Below are 21,564 nucleotides of genomic sequence, written 5' to 3' on the forward strand. Positions count from 1 at the left end.
ACCTGGCAAACAAAGGAAACCCTGACATGATTTCACATTGCCTTATATTTATGTATAATATGAGCAAAGTGGTACCCAACCTTTTTTCGCCCAACGACTGGCTAGCTTTTCTGCAGACCTCTGGTGGCCTGCCACAGGGGTTGGCTTGACATAATGATGTAAAAGGGGAAACTCTATTACAGTCTATGTGTATTACACCAATTACTGCAGTATTCTCACACCAAAATAATATTTCCTTAATGAAGAATCAGTGGACCCTCGTCCTTGTTTCCCTGCACCTTATTTTGCTTGCTTACCATAACCAAAAAAAGGGGATGTAATTTCAAACATTTTTTTTTTTTTGCGCCGTGGACCGGGGGTTGGGTGAAACAGAGTCTCCCAAACTTTTTTAGCTGAAGATCCAAACAAGCAATTTCGTTCCTCCCCAGGACCAAAACCTACTATGTACTTCCTTATAATCAACATACAGTGTACACAAAGGAATGACACAGAACACGTTCATTTACTACAACAAGGATACATCCAAAATCAATTTGCCAAAAAGTGACCCCCCTTCTTTAAGATCAATAAATTAACTTATAGTATTTTACTCTGACAGTTGGTGACCCACTAAAAATTGACAATACCGATGTTGGGTCCCAAACCTCAGGGTGGGAAACCCTGGGGTAAATGAACACCTGTGGTAATGAGTTTTAATTTTCATCACCTTACTTATTCATCCAAGTGTAATTGTCCTATTATTGTAATTCAATTCAGAAAGTGTAATTTAATTTTATAAATAAAAGATAGATTTTAAACATTTATAATTTAATTCAATAAATATTTTATAATACGTTTAATAGGTCAAATAATACTTAATTATTTAAAAAACTTTGTTGAACTAAACATTTCAACTTTGTTTACCGCAAAATATGTTTACAAGATAAAAATGTAACGCAGTTGATGCTGTTGTTGCCTCCGCGGGCAACACAAATCTGAGAGGTTTGTTATTTAAGTATTGCATTTATTTAGCATGTTATTGTGTGTAGGAGTGAATAAGATCCTACCTATACAGTCCTGATTGTCAACATAATGCACTTCATTCACTCCCAGTCCTTCCTTTTGATAGAGCTCTTGCTCCTGCACAAATACAAACACACTGTAGGTCAAACATATTCAAATCTTGGTAAGTTTAATTGGAACCCTTGGAAGAAAATACCATTAAGAGATCACAGAAGAGAAAAAAACAAGCCTCATCATTTCCCCTGAGAAATTTGCATTCCAATTTAAGAGCGTAAGGAACACAGAGACAAATAGAAACACAAATGACAACCACAACGTTCTATGGTAACTAAATTGTCAGTTCCTGACATGGCAGAGCAGGATTAATAAAACCCAAATAAAAAACGCTGTTTATGTACCTCTTTAAGAATGCGCTCATTGAAGAACTGCTGCAGTTTCTCGTTGCAGTAATTGATACAGAACTGCTCAAAGCTGTTGTGCTCAAAGTACTCTGAGGAAAGGGAACAGAATGAGAATGCTTTATTTATGTTCAGAAATAAATATGGCAAAGCATGTATCAAATGTTCTGGCGGCTTATTACAAACCCCGTTTCCATATGAGTTGGGAAATTGTGTTAGATGTAAATATAAACGGAATACAATGATTTGCAAATCCTTTTCAACCCATATTCAATTGAATGCACTACAAAGACAACATATTTGATGTTCAAACTCATAAACTTTATTTTTTTTTTGCAAATAATCATTAACTTAGAATTTCATGGCTGCAACACGTGCCAAAGTAGTTGGGAAAGGGCATGTTCACCACTGTGTTACATCACCTTTTCTTTTAAATAAATGATAAATGGGTTATACTTGTATAGCGCTTTTCTACCTTTAAGGTACGCAAAGCGCTTTGACAGTATTTCCACATTCACACACACATTCACACACTGATGGAGGGAGCTGCCATGCAAGGCGCTACCAGCACCCATCAGGAGCAAGGGTGAAGTGTCTTGCCCAAGGACACAACGGACGTGACTAGGATGGTAGAAGGTGGGGATTGAACCCCAGTAACCTGCAACCCTCCGATTGCTGGCCCGGCCACTCTACCAACTTCGCCACGCCGTCGGCGAGTGTTGTTTATTTAACAACACTCAATAAACGTTTGGGAACTGAGGAGAAACATTTTTTAAGCTTCTCAGGTGGAATTCTTTCCCATTCTTACTTGATGTACAGCTTAAGTTGTTCAACAGTCCGGGGGTCTCCGTTGTGGTATTTTAGGCTTCATAATGCGCCACACATTTTCAATGGGAGACCGGTCTGGACTACAGGCAGGCCAGTCTAGTACCCGCACTCTTTTACTATGAAGCCACGTTGATGTAGCACGTGGCTTGGCATTGTCTTGCTGAAATAAGCAGGGGCGTCCATGGTAACGTTGCTTGGATGGGTTGCTCCAAAACCTGTATGTACCTTTCAGCATTAATGGCCCCTTCACAGATGTGTAAGTTACCCATGTCTTGGGCACTAATGCACCCCCATACCATCACAGATGCTGGCTTTTCAACTTTGCGCCTATAACAATCTGGATGGTTCTTTTCCTCTTTGGTCCGGAGGACACGACATCCACAGTTTCCAAAAACAATTTGAAATGTGGACTCGTCAGACCACAGAACACTTTTCCACTTTGTATCAGTCCATCTTAGATGAGCTCAGGCCCAGCGAAGCCGACGGCGTTTCTGGGTGTTGTTGATAAACGGTTTTCGCCTTGCATAGGAGAGTTTTAACTTGCACTTACCTTAGCGACCAACTGTAGTTACTGACAGTGGGTTTCTAAAGTGTTCCTGAACCCATGTGGTGATATTCTTTACACACTGATGTGACTTTCTGATGCAGTACAGCCTGAGGGATCGAAGGTCACGGGCTTAGCTGCTTACGTGCAGTGATTTCTCCAGATTTTCTGAACCCTTTGATGATATTACGGACCGTAGATGGTGAAATCCCTACATTCCTTGCAATAGCTGGTTGAGAAAGTTTTTTTTTAAACTGTTCAACAATTTGCTCAGGCATTTGTTGACAAAGTGGTGACCCTAGCCCCATCCTTGTTTGTGAATGACTGAGCATTTCATGGAATCTACTTTTATACCCAATCATGGCACCCACCTGTTCCCAATTAACCTGCACACCTGTGGGATGTTCCAAATAAGTGTTTGATGAGCATTCCTCAACTTTATCAGTATTTATTGCCACCTTTCCCAACTTCTTTGTCACGTGTTGCTGGCATAAAATTCTAAAGTTAATGATTATTTGCAAAAAAAAAAAAGTTTATCAGTTTGAACATCCAATATGTTGTCTTCGTAGCATATTCAACTGAATATGGGTTGAAAATGATTTGCAAATCATTGTATTCCATTCATATTTACATCTAACACAATTTCCCAACTCATATGGAAACGGGGTTTGTAGATCCAAAAGTATTGTATGAAGAACATGGTACACAATGTTCACTTTAAAAGATGAAGTGTTAAAAGCTAATAAAAAGTCAACCTTTGAACTTGCATTTAATGAAGAGATTTTGTTACCAAAGCCAGCAATGTCCAGCACCCCGATGAAACTTGAAGAACTCTTGAAAGGGAAGCACTGGTTCACCCGTTTGACAACATGATCAAAAAGGCAGCTGTACATGGCCTTGGCGAGGGCATCGCGGGCATTGTTAGCTTGTTCCACCTTAAGAGGCACTCTGGAGGGGCACACAAAATAAGCATGTCAGGCATCTTAAAAGTGGGACATTCTCTTTTGTAATATTTTTCATCTATTTATCAAATTTGCACAAGGAAACTTTGTGTTAGGGTGCACTCACACTAGTCATGGCTGTTTCAAACTGTAGAATAGAACTGGCACGTCTACTCTGCTAGTACAGTTTCCTTAACAACGTTCCTAAGCCAAAGAGGACTCCTTTTTGTAACATGACTGAACCGAACAGGGGTGACATTTTATCATAGAATAAGTATGCCACAGTGATGCCACAGTACTGAACATCAATCAACACATATTAAATCTCCCATTTTGGGGTAATATCCTAGAAAAAAGACTTTCTCACTGTTCAACAAAGCGTTTAATATTTTTCAATCAGGCTTCAGGCAACACCAGAGCACTCAGACAGATCTGATCAAGGTGGTAAATGATATTCGCCTGAACAAAGTCTTTGTTTTAGTTCTGCTGTACCTGATCGCTGCCTTTAACACAGTTGACCATGCTACCCTATTTCAAAAGTCAGAAAACTTCTGGTACTGCCCTAAACTGCTTCAAGTCTTATCTTAAGAACAGGATTTACAATGTTAAACTTGGCAACTGTGTCTTAGACCAAATGGCTAGGACTTGTGGGTTCCTCAGGGTTCAATTATGGGACCCCTATTGTTTAATTTGTACATGCTGTCAATAGGCAGGCCACCAATATGCAGTTGAAATTCAGATCTACATGTCACAACAGTTGAGCTTTGTCATTGCATCAAACAGATCAGTGATTGGATGCAAAGCAATTTTCTTTAGCCAAACTCAAACAAAACTAAAATCATTGTACGGGCCCACAGAAGCAAATAAAACGTGTTTAAACAGGCTGTAAAGCAGAATGATGCTGCTTAAGTCCTGACTAGAACCAGGAAATATGACCAATAAGTCCAGTGCTCCGGTTACTGCACAGGTTTCCTGTCGCTCAAAGAATAGACTTAAAAACAGCTCTACTTGTGTACATGTATCTTCATGGTCTAGCGCCAAAGTACATCTCTGATATGTTAGAGCCATACGAATCATATCTGGCTTTGAGAACCTTGTGAGTTTTCCAGAGGATGTGAGACTGGTCTCAATTTTGTCAATGTTCAAATCCAGGCTGAAAAAACGTGTATTTAGCTCTGCAGCTGAAAATATTTTATCTGCACTATTAGATTCAAATTAATTACTGATTATATTTATGAGGATTTAATTTTTATTCATATTATTTGCCTTTTATTAATTGGATGCATCTGTAAAGCACTTTGAATTCATGCCTTGCGTAATTCTTGTGCGCTATAAATAAACTTGCCTTGCCGACATGAACTACAGCATTTGTGCCATTAACATGTTGACAGTAAGCTTATTAAAGTGATTAAACAAAAATATTTTAAAAATAAATTACATAATTGATTTAAACAGATCAATATGCAGGACACACACATGCATATGGCACTGATTCAGTGGAATAGCCAGAATGCTATGCGATCTAAAGATATGGACCAGTGGCTTAATACATGCACAAAAAAAAAAAAGGTACAGTTGTCCAAAAATATGCTTTGAAAGTACTGTCTCTGTCCTCATCTCTCTCCCTCAGTGTAACCATGGCGTATTCAAAACATCACACAGCATTTTGTTGAGGAACATTTAAGTAAGGTCACTGCAGATGTTATCAAAGCTGCTTAATCAAGTCCTTACTTTATGAATGTGTTCTTTAAAGTCAGCTGTTAAAATAACTAAGTGGAGGTAAGAATGCTAAGCGGAATATTCATTTTTATCATTTTGAGCACCCAAAAGTGTTCAGCTTTTTTCTCTTCAGGTCTTCTTTTTGAGCGAGGTGGTCAAGACTCTAAGTCAAATCAAAGATGAATGGAAAGTGCAACATGAACCTTGAACTTTACTTGACTCTGTAAAGCATGTCGACACATTTTTTTTCTCAATTCATTATTTAGTTGGGTTGACTTGTCAGGCCAAAGTGCGAGCCCATAGTGACCCACAGTTCAACGTGGTTGTCCCAGCTGGGAGAAGAAGAATTTAATATTAATAGGTTTGCCTTTAAGCTATCACTGATTCATTTCCACTTGATTCTTTCTTCGAAAAGGCCAACCGTTGAGTTCTGGGAAAAAAGCGAAGACTGCCAATCGCTCACGTTCACCATTTTATAGTGGTGTGATTTAAATGCTACAGGTCTTATAAAACACATCTGATGTTAACAAGGTCCGATAAGCAGTTTTATCCTTTGCAATGTTTCACATTCCCTCCGGAAAGAGACAAAGCCAAGCCATGAGTAATACAATAACAGTGTCCATAGCTTTATGCTGCAGTCTAACTCCCCAAGGCAGCGTGGATCAGTCTAGGGCTTTATGACAAAGACGGGCCCGCCTACCTCCCAAACAGTGTGGGCCTTTTTTCTTTTTTACCTTTGTTGAAGCTATATACTTGCCTTCTTCCTAAGATACCCTCTGCATTATTCATGTGGGGGAAACACTTCCAGGCCAGGGCAGCATCTGGCCCTCTTGCAATATTAATATACAGAGTCTAGCCCGACTGCTCAAACACTGCATCTCCACTTTTAGTATATGGGAGCCATGCCACTATGGACTATGACGTATTATGCACTGAATATGTGAGACTGGGATAATGCACATTAATAAGGACATCTACACTACAATATGCAATATTTGAGGTTTATTCTCATTTATCTAATAGGGGTGTCCTGATACAACTTTTTAAGACACTACTTTTTTCCAACGCTTTGAACTATGCACTTTATACAATGATGCAGCTAATTTAGGGATTTTTCACACACTTCAAATGCAGCCAAAACATTTTGCCTCATCACATCAGACCAATTAAATTGTTCATATTAAATCAAACGCACTCACACAATTAATTCAGACAGCCATTTAGCGTCTTATGGGCTCACCCTCGTCATGGAGAACAAACAACAAAATGAACATGACTCAGCACCAAAGCCGAAGACGATCGACCGGCCATCGAAAAAGGAAACTGCCGCCACATGTAACAGAAATCCACCACATCTAACAGGCGCTGAAAGGCCGGACCCCTGCGCGCCTATAAGAAGACGACCTTAGCGGTTTCAGCAGGAGTAGGACAAGGATGAAAACCACGCTCAATGACATCTCCGGTAGGCTACTGTCAGTCGTGTTACGAACCCTATCTTGTTAAAATTGTGAATGAACACAAGCACCTGTGTGAATATTTTAGGTTTCAATTTGTACACCTACAGCTCATAGACTTGAGCAATTAATTGAGTAATTAGATGGGTGCGGCTTATATTCAGGTGTTCTCTATAGACCCCAAATTACGGAATGTCTTATTAACCGCCTGGAATGGACTGATGCCGTCTTTAGGTTGAAATGGAGTGGTATTTATTTATTCATTTATTTTTTATAACACCGAGCGGCCACATTATTAAGTTAAGCTCATGACGCAGTTAGTTGTACCTTTGCTACTGGATACTTTCTAAAATGCTTCTGCCTTTGTAGCTGTAAGTAATATGCAAATGAAAATATTTGATATTTGTTTATATTGACAAATGTGGTGTTTTAGACTGAAATATTGTTCAACTAAGGGCACCTATTATGCATGTCTTACTTGTGTCTTATTCTGTTATTCGCTGTTTTGTAGCTGCTAGCTCCAGGTAGCCTATAGCCTACCATGTTTACTTTTTGTAAAGTCACTAAAATACAAGAAAAGACCATCCTTGTGTGCTTATTGGAGGACATTTTGCTGTTAATTAGCTGTCAACTTTGCACAGGCAAACGCGTTGCAGCACTGCTTCTATTGGAGCTTTGAGACGTAAGCCAATAACATCCAAAACTTTTTTGTTGATATTGGTATATCAGATAAGAACACCCCTAGTATTTAACATATCAACTGACAAGAGGACATTGTTAATTGGAAGTGTGAATCTTTGGGCACCTCATGATTCGATTCAATTCTGATTCTTGGGATCAGGATTGAATTAATTGATGAATTCTAATAAAACCTTTTGAAAACAAGTTACAGGTTACAAAAGCTCCTATCGACTGATGGTGTTTGACTTATACGTCCAGTGTTGGCCAAAAAAACATATTTTTATAAATGTATTTTTAAAATTGTCCTTACAAAAATCACAGAACGTTAATAAATCTAATAAAAGAAAATAGAGCCAACTCCAACCCAATCCCAGCTTTAAAACAATTATGATAAATATGTACAAAACAATTGAGAAGACATAACAATACAACACTAATAAAAGGAAAATCAAAAATGTATAAAATCAATATTATCAATAGAAGTTGTTTAATGTTTTTAATCAAAAAATGTATTCTTTAGAATCGGTTCTTAAAAACGTGATTTGGATGTGAGCAGCCATATTATTAATACTATACAAAATTATACCAATCTTATTACTACTTAACTGCAATTTATAAAAGGGCTTTTTAAAGCAGTTTAAGAGAAATTCTAATTAACGCAAAATGTAATACAATATTATTTCCCATAGTGAAATATTAAACAGACAAAGTTTTTTGGGGATCAGGAGAGGCCCCGCTCGTAGTATGTTGTCTGTAAGTTAAAATTACACTTATATTGCACTGAGAAATTCGATGCTTGTTGAGTTAGCTAGTAGTAAATATTGCTACAATGCTGCACTCTGGTGGCAGTTTCCATTCATTTGCAGTCATTTCACAGCTTTCCTACTCATAAGAAAAGAGTGCAGTGGGAGATTGCTGTGGATGTGAACAAATTCCAAAGTATCTGTGGCTGTGTTCTCGTTATTGTTCTGCTAAAAGAGCTTCTTAAAAAAAAAAGCTAAATGATGCGGCCCCCGAAGTGTGGGGAAAACACTATTGTGTGCGGATGGAGTTGCAACCTTAGATACGACCTTGATGGCGGAGGAAGTGGACCAGCCACTCGTACATTTACGGTGTTGTCCATGTAGGAGCAAGGCAAATATTGATTTATTTGACGAACTTAAAGGGGTCTTGTTATTATTATTTCTCAAAATGTAATACACTTCCTTGTGGTCTACATAACATGTAATGGTGGTTCTTTGGTCAGAATTTTGCATAAATTGTTTTACGGGCTGTCTTCAAGCCGATTTCTGACCGTCTCTTCAGTATGTACCTTTTTGTGGGTGCTTTTATTTACGTGGCTCAACTTCGACTGCATCATCTCCCCGCCAGCCAAGTTGTAGTTTTTCGCGCTTCAAAAACAATATACTGTAAGTTTGAGGTATCCGCTACTTTGTATTGGAAATTGCAACAGCGTGTGCATAAATGAGCCAGTCTGCCCAACAACAAGAGTTAAGTTAAAGTTAAAGTTAAAGTTAAAGTTAAAGTACCAATGATTGTCACACACACACTAGGTGTGGTGAAATTTGTCCTCTGCATTTGACCCATCCCCTTGTTCACCCCCTGGGAGGTGAGGGGAGCAGTGGGCAGCAGCGGTGCCGCGCCCGGGAATCATTTTGGTGATTTAACCCCCAATTCCAACCATTGATGCTGAGTGCCAAGCAGGGAGGTAATGGGTCCCATTTTTATAGTCATACCAAAGACTATAAAAATGCTTTAACTTTAACTTTAATGGATAGAGAAAAACAAGGAGCTTATTGACTACAGCAGGGATGTCAAACATGCGGCCCGTGGGCCGGATCAGGCCCTCGAACAGGTTCAATCCGGCCCGCGAGATGAGTCAGTGTAAAATTGAGCTGCATTTTAAAATTAAATAAACTGTTTTTCTAAATGTGTCCACTGGATGTCGCAATAGCAATTCTGCTAGGCAAGCAAATTGTTTATATTGGGGCGAGCAAGTATACCAAGCAAGAGGTACACAGTAGCGGGGCTGGGACTCCTCCCCCCTGACCCAACGTAAAACACACAGGAGTAAAATAAACAATTGGTAACCCCACTTAAAATGCTGCATGAGACACATTGATATGGTTCTGTGAAAATTAGTTTCTTCTGTGAAAATTCAAAGAAAGTGAACAGTGGAAAGACAAATGAGGTAGTTGATACATAGAGGAGTTTTTATTTATGCTTTCTTATGTTTTTTGTTCAATCCTACATGGGCTGTGACTTAAAGTTGAATTGCTTTGTAGATACACTGAGATTAAGTCTAAATTCATTGTGTTCTTCATGGAGTTTTTGAAACTGTACCATTTTTTCCCGCAGATTTTTCAACTAACTTGAATTGTTTTGTCAAGAGGATCATATGTGATATGTCCTTTTTTCAGAATGTGCTTGTTCTATTTTAGGCCAAAGTAAAACCAAGAAAACAATCTGAAGTTGCCGTAGTTGTATTTTAAAGTTATTATGCCATGATTTTACCAGTCCGGCCCACGTAGGAATAGATGGTTCTCCATGCGGCCCCTGAGCTAAAATGAGTTTGACACCCCTGGACTACAGCGTCGGACTGCAACGACGGACTCGTGCAAAGCTCTTCGGGTAAATCTCTACTTGATAGTCCCCTGACGTCCAACTCACTAAAAACGTCACAAATTAGGCAAATTCATTGTTTGAAGGAAGTATGAAGGAAGGTAAGATTGTTATATTTTGGCACTCATGCAGATCCTAAATACACAAAACAGGTACCAAGAGGTAAGGAAAGTTGGTTTTGAATAATAGGTCTCCTTTAAGACACATCAGATGAAGCAGCATGATCTAAGGCTAGCAGACTCAGCCAGCGACTAGTGAGGCTCAGCTTTAATGCAACTTGTTGGTGCATTATGATGCAACATGGAGTTCTTATGGAAATGTATTTATTTCAATATCCCATGTACATACCTGATAGTATCTTTGATTATACAGGTCAAACCTGTACAAATAAAGGGTTCCCTTAAGGTAGAAAAGTATCTCAAAATTGGACGCCTGTCAATTTATATCAAATCGCTGATTGACAGAATAAAACAATTTTTAGGCTATTTAATTAATTGCTAAGGAAGCGCACAATTTCTTAGTGGTGGATTTTCTGATGCATGTTTGCTGTGATGAATTCTGCTTGTTCTTTATCAGAGTATGTTATAACAATACAATATGTATTTTAGTTTACTATGTATTATCAATAATTTCTTAAACCAGACTCCACACATTGACAAAGTGCTTAAACTTTATCAATATGTGCTTACATTTTTGCTTTAACTTTAAATTAACTCAACATGTTTTCAGATCTATAACGGACTAACTGTCTTTAGCACAGTTGACATGAGTGTGTTTTCTAATTACCGTAAGTGGCAGACTCAAAAGGGTTCTTACTTTATAACCGTTCCTTTGGCGCCCCCTGCTGTCGTGAGCATGACCCTCGTTGTGAGACTGACTCTCAAGTCATCTTGATCCAGACCCAGCAGGTCCGCACAGTACTCCAGGGTCTGTCTGGACTGATTCTTCAGAACACAGCCACCTAAAAACACATACCTCCACTTTAATAATCCCCAAAATACAATACAGGAAATATTTGTCGATATGATAATCAAAATCAAATTTTAGACTCAATAAAAATGTAAAAGAAAGTACAAATAAAATGCTTTAATATTTTAAATATTTACTTATTTAAAACAAACGGAATTTATCCAACCTGAGCTACTCCCCGTTTCCTCAAAGTCGATGTTGCCCAGGTGCAGAACGCCAGCCACCACTCTGAAGAGGTCCAGTTTCTCCGCGTCATCCAGGCCAATCTTCTTCATGGCCATGCACATCCTGTTAAAGTCGCCATGGTCATCAAGACGAGGGTCCTTCAGGGCACCCACCTTCACATGCTGCAGATAGCACAAGTGAATATTAATCATAAATTGTATGAGGAGTGTCTTATTCGGTTATTAAACAAAGAGCCTCCACTAGCAGAAAACATCACCCTTCTATACACCTCTAGTTTGTAAACTAAATAGAGACATACATAATTCAAGATTAAGAGGCATGCCGTTCTTTACCTCATTGCTATCAACGCATACCTTATTTAAACTATTCCTATTTGAAAAGTGAAACAATCAAACAACAAATAGCTGCGTAAACATCACTCAGCACCAAGACATAGCATGCAATTTGCAACACAAACAGCAGCAGGGCCAAACATGAAGAGAAATAATTACTCAAAATAAAAAATATAGTTTACCTTATTGTCCTTTTATATCACAAATATGAGGTAGAGCAGACAAATAAACAGTTATCAGATTTACATAGTGAAATAAAATTAACATGTAATGGCAAACCTTCTTCACACTGTTGAAATGGACATTGGACTTCCTGAGGAAAATTATCATTCAATGAATCAATTACCTCTTAATATGGGATAATCAGTCTCTCTGATTGTTTTGAACCCTTATTTCCATGGCCATGGTTTAATAAGCAAGTAATGCTGCTGACGTCTTTGTAGATCGTAGCGATACTTCCAGGGCTGTACGCTTAGCTTTTTCACTAGTAGCCCCCGTACTACTAAATGAAAAAAATTAGTAGCACGGAAAAAATTTCGGAGGAATATGAAATGTCTTAAATATCACAATTTCATTATTAACACTCCAACAACGTACACAATGCACTCATACATATAAACACAATGCCATCATAAGGCCCACTGTAACGCTCAATTAAAACACAGAGAACATCCCTAAACTGGCTGGGCAATATGGATCAAAACTCATAACCCAAAAATGGAAATATCCGTTGACGTAACTTAATATCACCACCATGCCTTGATTTTAGATTTTTGGGACTGATGGGGATCGCAAAAAGAGGTACCAACAAGTAAGAAAAGTAGATTTTGCATAATAGGATCCCAATTTAAGAGGTGTTTTGACAAAGGAACAAAATGTGAAATAAAGTGCCCTGGTTTAAGAGGACATATCTAAACGTCAGCAGTAACATGAAAATAATTGACCTTTAATATATACCGTATTTTTCTGATTATAAGTCGCAGTTTTTTTCATAGTTTGGCCGTGGGTGCGGAGCGACTTATGTGTGAAATTATTAACACATTACCGTAAAATATCAGATAATATTATTTATCTAATTCACGGAAGAGACGAAGCAAATGTCAGCAATCGTCACACACATCAACCAATAAGAATTCGGCGGGGGAGGGTCATAGCAGAAGTGCATTGTGGGTCATGGGATGCTAACTGCTATATGCTATATGCTACTGCCGTAGCTATTAAAATGGATCATTTAAAAAAAAACTGAGAAAGGCTGAACAAAAATGGCACCGAAAAGGAAATCATATACTGCAGATTACAAGCTGGACGTAGTGAAATATGCAGCAGAAAACGGCGATCGAGCAGCAGAAAACAACGAGGAAGAAGATTTCATCGAATTTAGCGATCAGGAGTGACAGATTGTTTGGTAAACGTATAGCATGTTCTATATGTTATAGTTATTTGAATGACTCTTACCATAATATGTTACGTTAACATACCAGGCACATTCTCAGTTGGTTATTTATGCGTCATATAACTTATACTTATTCAGCCTGTTGTTCTCTATTCTTTATTTATTTTAAATTGCCTTTCAAATGTCTATTCTTGGTGTTGGATTTTATCAAATAAATTTCCCCCAAAAATGCGACTTATACTCCAGTGCGACGTATATACAGTATGTTTTTTTCCTTCTTTATTATGCATTTTCGGCCGGTGCGATTTATACTCCGGAGCGATTTATAATCCGAAAAATACGGTAAGTAAACATTATTAGGGGACATACCGGTAAGTTGTCTATCTGTGTTTGCCCTGCGATGAGATGGCGACTTGTCCAGGGTGTACCCCGCCTTCTGCCCGATTGTAGCTGAGATAGGCTCCAGCGCCCCTCGCGACCCCGAAGGGAATAAGCGGTAGAAAATGGATGGATGGATAAACACACACATTTTAGCCAGGAACACCAACCTGTAAACTGCTTCATGATGCTGTGTGACAGGCTGTGTTCTGAAAATTACTTCCATCCATCCATCCATTTTCTACCGCTTGTCCCGTTCGGGGTCGTGGGGGGTGCTGGAGCCTATCTCAGCTGCATTCGGGCGGAAGGCGGGGTACACCCTGGTCAAGTCGCCACCTCATCGCAGGGCCAACACAGATAGACAGACAACATTCACACTCACATTCACACACTAGGGCCAATTTAGTGTTGCCAATCAACCTATCCCTAGGTGCATGTTTTTGGCGGTGGGAGGAAGCCGGAGTACCTGCAGTCACAGGGAGAACATGCAAACTCCACACAGAAAGATCCCGAGCCCGGGATTGAACCCAGGACTACTCAGGACCTTCATATTGTGAGAAACATGCACTAACCCCTGTTCCACCGTGCTGCCCTGAAAATTACTTAAAAGTATTTAATTATAGTTACTTTACCAAAAAAGTATTTGAATTAAAAACGGAATTACTCCTTAATAAATGTTATTAATTACTAGGGAAAGTTATTAGTGCATTACTTAAAAAAAACAACTTCAAATATCTGGCATAACAAGTGTCATATGAGAGCAGTAAGTGTGTCTATGTGTGTTTCTTTAAAAGACGGTGCCTGTTGCCGAGTGACATGTGACGTCAGCGAGTCCACGCTCTCACAGGCCTTTTAGCTTGAACTGTTTTTTTTAGCATAGCAGACTACCAGCGGCAGTTTGTCAGCTCTGATGGCAGCTCTTTTGAATCTTTCATTGGTTTGTGTTACCCCTGCTTAATAAATAGATTGAATGTGCTTCCATGGCTGTATGTATGTTCTTGTCAACAAACGGAGTATTGTTTGAATAACAAGTTTGTCACTTCAATGATTGATTTGTTGTTCAATATTCCCTCTGACCCTTGTAATCACTAGCGCGCAGTGCAAAACGTCTTTTACTGACCAGTTCCTCCAACTAAGACCTTGTTGGAAGACTGAAGTGTGTGAGCTAAGAGGAGCGAGGCTCCAGGCTCAACCCACTCTGTGCATGGAAGAGGAGGAAGAAACACAGCTTTTCAGCGCGCATAGAATGATCAGTGACACTCTCGCGTCAATCACTTGTCCATTTGGGTATGAACATGCTATACAGATGCACAAACATTTTACTAGAGTTTGATCAAATTTCGTTTGATTTATTTTCGGAGAAAAATGCTAATTAGAAGGTTAAAATCTTTTTTTGCATGTGTGCTAGTTTTTTTTTCAATACTCGCACGACCTATTTTGAGTCACAAATGCGAGTAAAATGAGGGCTGACTTCCCATCGCTGGTGTCCGGCTGTTTACTTCTTTAGACAGCCAACTAGTTGAGACTGAATTAACAGCATCTCTGTGCTCTATTTTGCCTCACTGACATGGCAGAATTCTTAATAATCAGTAATGGAATATTGTGCCCATCCGTGATAGAGCGATCAACCTGGATAAGTACCATTCATTATAAATTTCATAACTGGACGCATTAATCATTTTGTTGATCACTCTTCTTACCAAATTATTCTTAAAACTCTCTTAGGCATTAAATACCCACTCTGGGCTGCACTCCTAATTGGTCCCGTAGAGAGCAACACAGCATACTGGTGTTTTTAATTGTTGCATGGTATCAATTATACTGTACATATCCTGCAGGCTTTGTTGCACAAATCAGCAAAGCACGGCTTATGTTCTGTCTTGTTGCATCATGCATCACATAGTGTGGCATGAACATCTTGGAATACAAAGCCAAAATATATATATTTTCTTGCTTTCAGCAAACAGCAACAATCATTGATTGAAAACACCTTAACAAAATACTCCGATGGAAAGGAAGATAATCTGCTTTTACCTCAGGACTCTTGCGGTTCTGCATGATTTGCTTATCAGAGTCTGTGCTTGCAAAGTATCGGGTGCACCCTCGGTTCAAATACTGCAACACAAAAAGAAAAAAATCAACAAGCATTTCAGTATTGGCAGGAAACCCAAGGGAGATTTTTGTATTGCCTGTCACCCCATGAAAGACTCTCGTCTCTTAATATTGTCTTATTTGCTGACAGGAGAGCAGTAATGTGAAGTAATTGTCTTTGTTGATTTTGCTGCCACTGAAGGGACCTGATTTAATGACAGCCTTGCAAATATCATAAGTTGTTGTGGTGTTCCTTTTCAGTGTGTATGTTCTCAGGTTAATGAAAATATTTATCATCCATGGAGTAAAAGGGACAAGCGGTAGAAAATGGATGGATGGATGGAGTATGCACCCCTTGAGCAGATTATTGAATGACTTAAATGAGAAAGACTGCATGTCACAAAAAATGTGCTAGTCTTACATCTAGTGGTCTTTTACTGAACTGACACCAACTTCAACTAGAATGAATGAGTAAAAAACTATGGAAATAAATGCATAATTAGGACAATAATTTATAATTTAGCATAACGATTAATAGTAAAAAAGGTGTAATGTGGGAAATAAATATTTAACATGAAAAGTCACATTTTTATAGCAAAAAAAGCTGAAATACAGAACTATAGATTCAATATAGTGTGGAAAATTTAATTTGAGAACTTGTCATTTTTAGGGATGGAACGGTATCAAATCTCACAATACGATATTATCATGGTATTAAAGCCCTGGTACGATATTATTGCGCTATATGTCCAAAAAAAAGCTTGGTAAAATGTTATGGTGTGTAAAATGAGGTGTCACAGTTACTGTAATTGAACACAAACACAATGGTAAGTAATATTTATTATTATTAACAAGTATTTCTAAGTGCAAATAAATGTGTAGGAACATCTACTGTTTCAAACAAATATTTAAAAGAATAACTTACAGCTGATGTCTTTAAAGTAACAATGTAAAATAATAATGTTAACTTTAGTATCTTTCAACTTTTACATTATGGGAAGCAGTGTCTTCTCCAGTGGTCATTTTTTTTTATCAGTCTGGAAAATGTTGTTTCTCAGAAAAGTAAACTGACAATTTAACTTTTAATAATGTAAATACAGCACAAACTGATGTTTGGCTTCGCTTGCTTCAAATATCTTTTCAGTGTGACGGTTTATGAGGTGAACTTGTCAAGCTCTGGAATAGGCTCCAGCACCCCAGTGAGAAACAAGCGGTAGAAAAATAGATGGATAGATTGAGGATGTATAAAGTAGCTTTTTAGTTTACTCGTATTTCCCGTGTTGAACATTTTTTGGGGGTGATTTCGGCTGGCTCTGTGCCGCCTTTGAAACGCCCGATACGAAAGTGACGCGCTTCGTATTGCAGAACGCAGACTTTCTTACCTCTGCCAAATAGTCAGGTTTTGGCCTGGGCAAAAAAATAATAAAAATAAAAATCATTTTATCTACGGCGAGTACAACACACTTCATGCTTACGGCGTTCAACGCCCCCGCCTTGGCGGTCCCGCGCTGCGCAAAGGATTCTGGGCGATGTCGTTTGATACGTCACAGTATTAATGAGAAGACTTTATTTATAATCCCGTAACATCCCTAGTAATTTTCGATTAAAAATGTGTAATATTTGTTATATGTAATATAAGACAAAGTTGTAATTTTGCAGGAATAATGTTGTAGTGTGTATGGTCAGAGAGTGTTTGGGCCTGTGTATGTGTGTGTGTGTGTGTGTGTGTGTGTGTGTTTTGTCTCGTCTTCTCTTGTCTCAAAGTAACAGTGGTACTATTGTATTGTTAGTGTACAGGAGCTTTTCTTGTTTTTGTTTGTATAGTATTGTTCTTGTATTATATTGTTTATGTTAAATGTGGAATGAGTGAGAGGGGTTGGGATATTATAAGCATCTGCTTCATCCAACCCCTTTTCAAGCCTTGCAAAAATGTCAAAATGTAAAAAAAAAAAAAAAAAAAAGGTTTTGTTGTACTGTGCAGGATTGAAATAAATACTTCACTTCAATTCAATGTGTAAATAAATATTTACAATGTTAAAAATGTCAATACATTATGAAAAAAAAGTAGGAATTTTGCCAGAATAAAGTCATACATTTTACAGTTTTTACATGTTTTTCACGTAAGCATTCACGTTCATTCGCATACATGCTTTTCCTTATACTACTAAATATTATTTGTATTATTATTTATTTTAAAGTGTACATAATGCAAAACTCTCAGAAACATACAATTAGAACTATTATTTTTCGTTGTTGTGAATGCATTATAAAAAATATATTTAAATGATTATTTATTATGAATAAAATAATGCAATCGTAATCTAATTATTATTATTATATAGTCAATATTTTTTATAGTTATTAAATGTTATTTAATTTAAATGCAATTTAATTAAATTAAGAATGTAATTACTGTACTGTAATTACTGTAATAATTTAATTGCTGTATTAATATTTTCCTGGTTAATAAATAAGCAAAAAATTATAAATGCACTAACTCTAAAGCAGTCAGGAGAGTCAAGGTGCAGTTTCTTCTTGATGTCCTCAGACGCTCCAGCACACAGCCTGTAGAAGATGTGGTAGTTCCTCTCGTCGTTACTTTGCATACAAATCCTTGACTTCTCCAACAAATAATGGGAGACAAATCCTCCCACAACTGCATTCTGAAAACACAAGTGTAGAATAAGCCATTACAAACAATTTTCACAGAATTGTAGACTGAACAAGACCATCTAATCATCTGTCACCTTCTCATTGAAGTGGATTTCCACAAACTTCCCAAAGCGACTGCTGTTGTTATTTCGGACTGTTTTAGCATTTCCAAATGCCTCCAGAAGAGGATTTGCTGAATGAAAAAAAGATACACAAAAGGTTCACACTGTGCCTCTGTGCTGTATTTACTTTATTGATACATTTGTATTACCTTCAACAATTCTCTCATCAATATCCTGACCACTCCCATAAGTTGTGGTCAAATATCTACAGGATGGAGATTTGATTAAGGTGACAAAACCATTAAAATGCAAAATGAAAGACAACGCAGACAGGATGAACAGGACATTAAGGACAGTAAGCATGAGTGAATGAAAATAGATAAAGGCCGCTTCAAGGTTCCTACCTGAGAACAAACTTGGTGTTTTCAGTTTTGCCAGCACCAGATTCACCAGAAACTATGATGGACTGACTCATTCTTAGAACCTTCATGTCCCTGTAGGCTTTGTCAGCTAAACCAAACAACAACAATGAACAGCACAACACTCATTACAGTATGAAGCTGTGTAAACAACAATAAATAGTTATGGAGTTCATGTTTTGGTTGTCACTGAACTGTGTGGTTTATTGATTACATTTCCACAAATTGGAAATTGATTATTCAGTGTTCTTTACGTTAAATATCTTTCTATCATTCTATTTTGAACCCTAAGCCATGTGAACCATATTGAGACTCCTGAAGACATCTCTATTAATAAGAAAACATAATATTGTAGTACTACTGCTGACAATACATAAACTAATGCCGCAATTCAATTAATCGTTACGTTTCCTAAAGTTGCCTTGTGCGTGGTCTCCAAAAGCAATTTAGCGCCATTATGGTGGTAAAACATTGGTTAATGCCAATGTTTTTGACCATAATTTCTGACCATGGCATTAACAGCTGTGGCTGTAGACAACTTTCTTGTGTTAGGTGGTACTGGCTAAGACGGTTGCTTATTTTCGCTATTACAACATTAGTTCTATTGTTGCCCTGCTGCGCAACATACATGACTTAAATGACCATGTGGTTAAAGAAAGCCACGTTTTCCTTTTTAATTTCTCATGCACTCCAAATCAATATAGCAGTTAATAAATTACGTTATTCAAATGACTTTTCAAATTTGTTAAAAAACAGTCTTCTTTGTGGTTTAGGTACATACATTCCTGGTTATAATTAGTATTACCCCACATATTAGTACATTTATACCTTGAAATAGGAGTGCCAGAGCTTATGGGTTCTGAGGTTACAAGCTGTCTGTTGGCTAATTGTTAAGATTTAGATTGCGAAAGAAAGTTCGGGTTACGAGCCTCCCTGCCATTAGTTGGCATAACAAATGCCACAGTGAATCCTGTAAGATCCAACTAAACCATCCCGTGTCTTACTCATTCGGATTAGCTTATAGTTTTTCCAACCATCGAAACGTGAAAAGGGAGTATTAAGGACAGTGCTGAGAAGAAGACTTGGTGAAGCAGTTGGATCAAGTCTGCACCATAACAAAGCAGATTGAGTCAATAACAACAACCAAGGATGTTAAACTTATTCGAAACGGCTGACATTTATCCATGAAAATATGGAGAAGCTGCTTATGGTATATTTGACAGAAAAGCACCTTGAAGGAGATACTGTGAAAGTATGCCCTCCAAGATAATTGTTGTATATTATTATTACATTACTTCACTAAACTACTCAAGTTGTTTGTAGTACATTCTATTGCATTGGTTTTGATACAAAATGTCTTACCTAAAAGATAGATGTTGTATTTTTTCAAAAAAAATGTTGCGTGTTGAAATTGTGGTGTCTTGGAGAGGCAAGATTATTTCAATTCATTCACTGTTTCGCAATACAATATTTTCAAGGTACGAGCTGCATCATTAAACCAATTAACGTGTATGCCGGAGTACCACTGTATATCCATCCATCCATCCATTTTCTACCGCTTGTCCCTTTTGCGGTTGCGGGAGGTGCTGGAGCCTATCTCAGCTGCACATGGGCGGAAGGCGGGGTACACCCTGGACAAGTCGCCACCTCATCGCAGGGCCAACACAGATAGACAGACAGCATTCACACTCACATTCACACACTAGCGTAGTGTTGCCAATCAACTGTATAGTGCTATTGATATCCCAACTTTTAACTATTAATACAATGTTTTTATGTTTTTGCATTTTTGTAACTCATTCTCTCACCTATTGCATAGACGTGAGGGGGCAGAGTCCCCAGTGATTTCCCCTGGTATGACTTGATGGCATCAGGCCCATATAGTTTGGGGATGTCGTAGTAAGGATTTACAGCAATCAATATATTGGCCACGAAATTCTGTGAAAAAACAATTAAAGTAAGATCAGAGTATTTTAAATATAAACTATTCAAACTTTACAGCAGGTTAAAAAATGATGCTAACAAAGCCCATGAAAGCTGGGGGAACACAGTTTTAGTTGTTTTCCTGTCTTTCTTTTCCCATTTACCACCTGCCGCTCATTTCCTAAGTGAGGATCGAGATAGCGTTTGACAGTCACTCTCTGAACTTTAGCTAACCGCCTTTCCCTCTTTACCACCTGGTCCTTCTCCCTTACGTGGGGAATGAAAGGAATCATCTATCCCTCCTTATAACCTACACTGTTCTCTTGTAATGCTAATGTTGGGCAGCAGCTGGGAGCTCACACAGCATCTATATTTTAATGATGCTATAGTAGGTATGAGTTATTGGAGGAAAAGACATACATATATGTGTTCCTTATTGTATCGCACTTTGACGTTGTTGAGGAGAGTGGCTTCATTCAAATACATAAGGGAGCCTGAAAAGACAAAACAAGTAAGATTACTTCTAAAAAAAAATTGGATAAGCAGTGAGGGATGAAATAGAAGTGAACTCACAGTTGTCTTCAACATGTTTGTTGACGTCGTCTTCTGCTGGGAACACTTGACTCATCGGCGCAAGAAAAGTCTGTTTTAGAAATGGGCAGAACGATTCATTAAATGGGTGGGATCACTTATTTATTGATTTATCTGTGGGGTTTGTGAGGCAAAAATTATCGCACTACTTGTTGTACAGAATGAATCAAGTACAGATAACATGGTATTAGTTATATTGTGTTTAACTGTCAAAAAGTGTTAATGAAAAATAATGTAATTCTTTACCTACATTTGAAATCTACACGTCAATTTGTTGAGTTCAACCAACATTTTATGAGAAAAAAGGCCTCAAAAGATCAAACATTCATGAACGATTCAAAGCTTAATTAATTCCAGCAACAACTATAAAACACCACAT

The 21,564-nt window shown here is 38.0% G+C and overlaps 1 protein-coding gene across 3 annotated transcripts in view; it reads right to left on the bottom strand.

Moving 5' to 3' along the window:
- myo6b (myosin VIb) overlaps positions 1 to 21,564 on the bottom strand; it is a 109,245-nt gene that overhangs the window by 57,761 nt on the left and 29,920 nt on the right. For all 3 annotated transcript variants that reach the window (XM_062041573.1, XM_062041572.1, XM_062041574.1), the window contains exons 3-15: positions 21,168 to 21,237; positions 21,015 to 21,088; positions 20,480 to 20,609; positions 18,657 to 18,762; positions 18,462 to 18,517; positions 18,286 to 18,383; positions 18,037 to 18,201; positions 15,482 to 15,562; positions 11,325 to 11,505; positions 11,006 to 11,150; positions 3,563 to 3,720; positions 1,401 to 1,492; positions 1,047 to 1,119 (exon numbers count right to left, since the gene is read on the bottom strand). In XM_062041573.1, the coding sequence (XP_061897557.1) occupies positions 1,047 to 1,119; positions 1,401 to 1,492; positions 3,563 to 3,720; positions 11,006 to 11,150; positions 11,325 to 11,505; positions 15,482 to 15,562; positions 18,037 to 18,201; positions 18,286 to 18,383; positions 18,462 to 18,517; positions 18,657 to 18,762; positions 20,480 to 20,609; positions 21,015 to 21,088; positions 21,168 to 21,237 (1,429 nt within the window). The remainder of the gene's footprint in view (positions 1 to 1,046; positions 1,120 to 1,400; positions 1,493 to 3,562; positions 3,721 to 11,005; positions 11,151 to 11,324; positions 11,506 to 15,481; positions 15,563 to 18,036; positions 18,202 to 18,285; positions 18,384 to 18,461; positions 18,518 to 18,656; positions 18,763 to 20,479; positions 20,610 to 21,014; positions 21,089 to 21,167; positions 21,238 to 21,564) is intronic.

The sequence above is a fragment of the Entelurus aequoreus genome, linkage group LG03 (assembly GCF_033978785.1).
Source record: "Entelurus aequoreus isolate RoL-2023_Sb linkage group LG03, RoL_Eaeq_v1.1, whole genome shotgun sequence".
Lineage (NCBI taxonomy): Eukaryota > Metazoa > Chordata > Actinopteri > Syngnathiformes > Syngnathidae > Entelurus > Entelurus aequoreus.